This window comes from Salvelinus alpinus, chromosome 8, assembly GCF_045679555.1.
Source record: "Salvelinus alpinus chromosome 8, SLU_Salpinus.1, whole genome shotgun sequence".
NCBI classification, from domain to species: domain Eukaryota; kingdom Metazoa; phylum Chordata; class Actinopteri; order Salmoniformes; family Salmonidae; genus Salvelinus; species Salvelinus alpinus.
This window is the reverse complement of record NC_092093.1, coordinates 56,931,442-56,938,966: the sequence shown is the minus strand read 5'-3', so window position 1 is coordinate 56,938,966 and position 7,525 is coordinate 56,931,442. Positions and strand designations below refer to the sequence as shown.

General features: G+C 40.2%; 1 protein-coding gene across 2 annotated transcripts in view; it reads right to left on the bottom strand.

The window, feature by feature from the left end:
* The window catches only part of LOC139583326 (bone morphogenetic protein 7-like), a 50,710-nt gene extending 44,103 nt beyond the window's left edge, over positions 1–6,607 (bottom strand). For both annotated transcript variants that reach the window (XM_071414285.1, XM_071414284.1), the window contains exon 1: positions 6,060–6,607. In XM_071414285.1, coding sequence (XP_071270386.1) covers positions 6,060–6,465 — 406 coding nt within the window. In that variant the 5' untranslated portion in view covers positions 6,466–6,607. The remainder of the gene's footprint in view (positions 1–6,059) is intronic.
* Positions 6,608–7,525: the final 918 nt, after the last annotated feature.

Here is a 7,525-nt window from a genome sequence, read left to right as displayed (position 1 = left end):
ACCAGTTCCATCAGCACACATTACTAAACCAGTTCCATCAGCACACATTACTAAACTAGTTCCAGCAGCCACATACTAAACCAGTTCCAGCAGCACACATACTAAACCAGTTCCATCAGCACACATACTAAACCAGTTCCAGCAGCACACATACTAAACCAGTTCCATCAGCACACATTACTAAACCAGTTCCATCAGCACACATTACTAAACCAGTTCCATCAGCACACATTACTAAACCAGTTCCAGCAGCACACATACTAAACCAGTTCCATCAGCACACATTACTAAACCAGTTCCAGCAGCACACATACTAAACCAGTTCCATCAGCACACATTACTAAACCAGTTCCATCAGCACACATTACTAAACCAGTTCCATCAGCACACATTACTAAACCAGTTCCAGCAGCACACATACTAAACCAGTTCCATCAGCACACATTACTAAACCAGTTCCAGCAGCACACATACTAAACCAGTTCAAATATCCTAAATGAAGAGCGAATTGACTATGTGCGTGTTTTTAGACCATGTTCTCCTCTTCTGGTCAGAAAACCCTTCGAAGTTTTCAAAGGAAATTGACACATCTGTGGTTTAGAATACTTCTTTCACAGAGCAGGTGAACCATTCACTTTCTAGGAGACCAAATGACAGCTCACTTCAATGGAATGCCTTGGTTGACCTCTTTTTATCACAGGAATGAAGCTGTTATCTTCAAAAGCATCTTCAGGCTGATTAGCGCTGCCACCGACCGACCGACCAACCGTGGCTACGACACACCGGGGCATTAGGACGAGTCTGGGTTGGTGGTGTGACACCATGTGGCTCGTATGGTGGTGCGACACACTACATAATGTAGTGTAACACACCAGAGTACAGACCAGGAAAACAGAGTGATGACGATGATCAACACTCTGTTTCAGTGAATGAGGGGGAGGCAAAGGAAGGGATGTTTCTGTTAACCTAATTTAAGTTATTTCCTTTTACTTGTGATGAGTCAATATGGGTCGTTGGCATGAGCGATACTTTCAACGAGCGGATGACCAAACAAGACCTAACTATGAATCACTGACGAGGAACAGAGCGTCTGCTTACCACAGACAGATGCTGTAGCAGAGTTAAGGAACTCCTAAATCCATGAACTCCCATAGGAAAACCCACAGCGAGCCCTCTATCAGTAGAGCTGGTGTACAGTGGATCAGTTGAGGCCTACAATGCAAAAGTAAAGGTCCATCACCACTTTCCAACACCTATCAGATCCGATGATTGTCCCTATACAAGACACATGCTAAAGGCAAGCTTTAAAGAAACGAGACCACCCAGACAGGAAGCGGCATCCTGTAGTCTATGTTTCTCGGCCATCCGTCAGGAAACAGTCAAACTGAGCTACTGAGCATTACAAACCAATCAGATGACACACAGTAGTCGTACAATAGTTTATTTGCAAAGCAGACGGAGCGCCTTGGCCTGTCTAGTATTAATTAGAATCACATTCAAGGAGGAAGCCATCTTCTCCAAGGCAGTAAGTAAGTAGCAGGACTCTGTGTTCTATTGGGATGGCAACCTAATCCCTGGGTACTATGTATTGGATGGGAACTGATGTACCGGAGATGATTAATTGAATTGGATATGCAGATGTGCAAGAGCAGCAAAACCAAAACTAACTGTGAATCGAAACGACTTAAGACACTCCCAAATCAAAATCAAATCAAATCAAATTTGAATGGTCACATACACATATTTAGCAGATGTTATTGCGGGTGTAGCGAAATGCTTGTGTTCCTAGCTCCAACAGTGCAGTAGTATCTAACATTTCACAACAATACACACAAATCTAAAAGTAAAAGAATGGAATTAATAAATATATACATTTTAGAGTGAGCAATGTTGGAGTGGCATTGACTAAAATACAGTAGAATAGAATACAGTATATACATATGAGATGAGTAATGCAGTATGTAAACATCATTAACATTATCCCACAGTAGTTACTTGAGAACAAAACAGCCGGCAATATCTGGTTTTCATCACTACATTTAACAATTACACTGTTGAACACTCCAGAGGACGATAAATAAGGAAGCTCTTGCAGTGTAGTTTGTAACATGCTTTACTTTTAGCTCATCACTTCCCACTAGGGACAGACGTCAGTTCAACGTCTAGTTTTGATTTACATTTGGTTGAGTTGTCAACTAACGTGAAATCAACAACAAAAAAATCACCATGTCATTGGATTTAGGTTAAAAGTTGGGTGAAAAAATATTAAATGCCCTTACATTGATTACTTTTTTCAAATCCAATCAGTTTTCTACGTTGATTCAACGTCATCAAATTTATTTTTGGGGGAGTTGAAATGCCACGCAAACACCATTGATTCAACCAGTTTTTGCCCAGTGGATTATTTAATTTTGTGGTTAGGCAAGCTTGGCAAGCTTGAGTACAAAAAAACTTTGACAAGAGCCACATACTTTTAAAGAAATCGTTCTTATGACACTTTCATAGTATTTTCATTTTCAATAATGTCAATATTCAAAAAATGTCATCCATCAAGCTTAGCAGCATTGACAGGAGAGCAGGGGTTGGAACCAAAATTATATTCTAATCATTCTGTTCAGAACCCCTATTTTTTTTCATCCCATTCCAGTGTACTGACCAGAAAAGAAAGTTCTGAACCGGTTCGAAACCCCAAAAAAGGAACAGTTCATATAGTTCCTAGTTTTTCTGTGAAATCAACAGTTTTTAGGAAATAGCTAATTAATTTACTCAACCCATTAGCCCGGATAGAGAAGTTTGCTATGCAACACATAAACTAGTTGTTTACATGTTTGATTGGTTAGAGAGCAAGAAGATGGCGCATGGCTTGAAGCGCTGAACATCATGAAATGTGTTTGGGCTATTATTAGCATTATAACTTCACTGAATTACATTTAACTAGGCAAGTCAGTTAAGAACAAATTCCTATTTACAATGACAACCTACCCTGGCCAAACCCGGAAGACGCTGGGCCAATTGTGCACTGCCCTATGGGACTCCCAATTCCGGTTGGTTGTGATAAAGCCTGGAATCAAACCAGGGTCTGTAGTGACACCTCTTGCACTGAGATGCAGTGTCTTAGACCACTGGGCCACTCAGGAGCCCATACTAGACATTAGGAACCAAAAATGACATTATTAACCTGTTCTCAAGATTTTAAAATAACGGTTCTGTTACGGAACACTACAGATCACTTCCGTTCCTAATCAAAAATCTATATTTTTCAGTTTTCGGTTATGTTCCCTGAACTGGTTCCAACCCCTGCCAGAGAGTCTGTTAATCTTCATGCAGTCTGTTTAGACAGGCTCTGTAAACACTCCCGAGGCTAATGGATGGAATGACCATGGGCTTTTATGTTACAGCGATTATGATTAAAGTATCTCTTTATTGTCTGGGTTTTAATTAAATAAATCTAGCAAAGCGACAAACAATGCAACACAGTTTACACATTAAACCGTAACTTGTAGGCTATGGGGTGAATCCATTTGAATTCAATCACTTTTTGACAGTACCCCTTTTGATTTGAACAAAACCTTCCATACATATTTGCCCATTGTAGAAGTGGTCAGAAAGGGACTTTTTGGATAAAAGCTGCTTAAAGTTGACTTATTTTTGCATACAACACCCATACCATATTCACATATGTTGTAGCTTAGACCCTATTTTACATTATTTGAGGTTGTTGTGTTGTGCCTGCCATCGGTTGAGACACAACTTGCTCTTGAATACAAGGTGTCATGTTTTGGCTGATAAATGTAATAAAACTGTAATCTTTCAAATGGTACCACAAAGATGGTTGGAGGTCCACACATCAGAGAAGGTTGACTTGAATGGGAACATCTGTTGTTTTAAATGATACTGTCAATCCTCTATAGGAAACCTATTGAAATCATAGAAATACAGATCATAAAATTGAAATAACTATTTAAGTTGACATTCAACGATGGGTGAACCGGCAGACATCTTTGTGGTAGTATTTTAATTACATTTAAATTTCAATGGTGTAGCCAGCTAAATTGCAGTGGTCTGAAGGAATAGGTCCATTCTAAGAAACATATTTCTATGATTGAATGGACGCCCACCCTGTATTCAAGAGCGTGATATTTCTCAACCTATGGCTGGTACAAAACAAAAACCTTAGATGATATAAAGTAGGGTCTAAGCTACAACATATGTGAATATGAAACAAATCTGAGTTTAGGCGTTTTTAGATACGCTAATTGACAATAAAGGTTTTTAAAAAATGTCAGTTTTCAAGAAATTATCAAATTGTTTGACAACCCTTGTTTGTAAGCTTCGAAATTATATAAAATTCAACCGTATATCTTTTCCTGTGAAGAAGAAAATGAAGTCTCATGGTCTGGAGGGGTTTGCAAAATGGGTGAACTTTGAGCACCTTTATCTCCTGAATGTTTTGGCATTCATGTCCAACAAGTCACATTCTGACCGCCTCTCCATTGGGCCGCCTCTCCATTGGGCCGCTTCTCCATTGGGCCGCCTCTCCATTGGGCCGCCTCTCCATTGGGCCACTTCTCCATTGGGCCACTTCTCCATTGGGCCGCCTCTCCATTGGGCCGCCTCTCCATTGGGCCACTTCTCCATTGGGCCGCCTCTCCATTGGGCCGCTTCTCCATGTATGGAAAGTATTTTTTTTTAAATCAAAAGGGACGCGGTCAAGAAATGACTGAATTCAAATGGATTTACCCTATGGCCAATGCCAAATATAGCCGTACACAAATACCAGTGTGCTGGTTGTTGATTCTTGTATTTATACTGAACAAAAATATAAACGCAACATGTAAAGTGTTGACCCCATGTTTCATGAGCTGAAATAAAAGATCGCAGAAATGTTCCATACGCACAAAAAGCATATTTCTCTCAAATGATGTGCACAAATTTGATTACATCCCTGTTAGTGAGCATTTTTCATTTGCCAAGAAAATCCATCCACCTGACAGGTGTGGCATATCAGGAAGCTGATTAAACAGCATGATCATTATACAGGTGCATCTTGTGCTGGGGACAATAAAGGACACTCTAAAATGCGCAGTTTTGTCACACAACACAAAGCCACATATGTCTCAAGTTTTCAGGGAGCATGAAATTGGCACGTTGACTGCAAGAATGTCCACCAGAGCTGTAGCCAGATAATTGAATATTTGGCAGTACATCCAGCCGGCCTCACAACCCAGGACCACATGTAAGAACGCCACCCCGGGACTTCCACATCCGGCTTCTTCACCTTGCGGGATCGTCTGAGACCAGCCACCAGGACAGCTGTTGAAACTGTGGAGTATTTCTGTCTGTAATAATAATAATAATCTTTTGTGGGGAAAAACTCATTCTGACTGGCTGGGCCTGGCTCCCAAGTGAGTGGGTCTATGCCCTCCCAGGCCCACACATGGCTGCGCCCCTGACCAGTCATGTGAAATCCATATATTAGGGCATAATGAACTTATTTCAATTGACTGATTTCCTTATATGAACTGTAACTCATTAAAATCGTTGAAATTGTTGCATGTTGCGTTTATATTTTTGTTCAGTATAGTTTGCTATGGATACGTTTTCAATTTATATCCCTCAGACATGGAATCATGGAACCGATTTCACAACAGGCTTCAGCATTTGGACTAAATTAACCTATTTATCCCTGTGCATAAATTATCATTGAGCGTAAAGTCCATAGGCAACGCGGTATTAAAAAAAACATTTAATCGTTTTAGTGTTTTATCACTGAAGAGGACTGAGAAGAGGTCAGAGGAAAACATTCCGTGGTTCGTGAGAGCGCGCCCAATACAGGCTCATCCGAACACCTGTAACTCACACGTAGTCTGCAAATACATTATAGGATGTCGATCTATTGTTCAACCACTGGAGAAGCATAATGTTCGCGAAACTGCTTTTTACGCACGATCATATGTGTCCGACTATTACATGATTTGCCCCCTATTTTATCTCTAAATGGAGTTAAATTACTATAAGGTTAAATAAATGACATTTGTAACGATAATTGTATGGCTTACCCAGATTGACAAAGCTCATCACCATGTCGGCGTCATTTAGGAAGGCATTCTCCTGATGTTTTGCTAAACGGGGACCTTGGGTGGTGTAGATGGACTGGTACTGTTCCAACATGCCCTCCACGTCGTTTTTCTCCTCGCTGGATATCGTATTGTAAAGATCCAGCATGAAGAGCGGAGCGGAGTTGTACTTTCCATGTGACAGATGAGGTCTGGGTCTGTGTGGAAGTCCAAGGATGGAGAGGATCTCCTTCTGCATCTCTCTCTTTTCGTGTGTCCGCAACCGCCGGTGAATGAAACTCGGGTGCACCTCGTTGTTCCCATCGAATAAATAATTGCTACCTGCAATAAGGAACATGCAATAGGCGCTCCACCACAACCCCACAAAGGCAAACCAACAGCTTGTCATTGTATGTCCAGTTTTTAGTCAGATTGTCTCTGACCTGCCGTTTCAATAATATCCTATGTCCAATATATTGTCAATCTTTTGCGCGTAAAACACTCTTCAAATGCGCTCCTTGTTCTCACTGAAAGAAGCTTAAGTAGCTCCTTTAAAAGTAATATAAAATCATTTACGCATTATGCAATAGTATCCAAAATTTTTTTGGGTAAAATTGGTACGCCTATTCATTATTTCTGGTTCTGAAAAGTCTACATCAAGTTGACAGCCCGGCTGTAAATGTACTTCTGAGCGCTTCGGTAAGTCCAAATCAGACCCAGTCAAAAGTCAACGTTATATTCCAAGTTTTCTGGTAAAATAATAAAAACTACCCTGAAAGAAACCATTTTACTTTAGTGTGTGTATTTAACTCTTAAATAAAATATTTCCAAAGTTGCGTAGAAGAAATGACCTCTTAACTTGAAGTTTCCCAAATTCCACCGGTTGAGCTGTGTATCTGCCGCGTGTGTGTGACAGTTGTTCTGGGTAACGGGCATTAGCAGGTAGTAAAACGCGTGCGTGTGGCCACTGTACACGCCCAGTTAGTGCGCACAGAGGCAGAGGAGAGGTGGGGCTTTGGGGACAATTATGTCATCATAAAGTTGATGACATATTGATTTATATGTAGAAAGTGCCCATCAAAAGCTGTACATATTTTCATACTTAAAAATACTTTAATTCATATTTATGACCATTTTCCAGCACGTGTATAGTAGCAATAACCTATGCACCAAATGTAAAACTATCTCTGCCAAAAAAATTGTGATCTATAGTATTCGATTAGGCTTGACAGGTCATAACAGTCCATTTTTAAAGTTGTTAAAAGGTTTTAGCCACTTAAAGGTCCTCTAGGATTTTCTTAAGGGAACTCTAGTCCGTTTGGAAATAATATTTTTTTGGTTATGCACGACCCCTGACGATGAAATGAAAAACAGCAACATCTCAGACACGTTATGTTATTACTCTATACCATCCTTATTATTATTATATTTACGCCTTTATGCAAATTAAATCATATTGTGATCCAAGT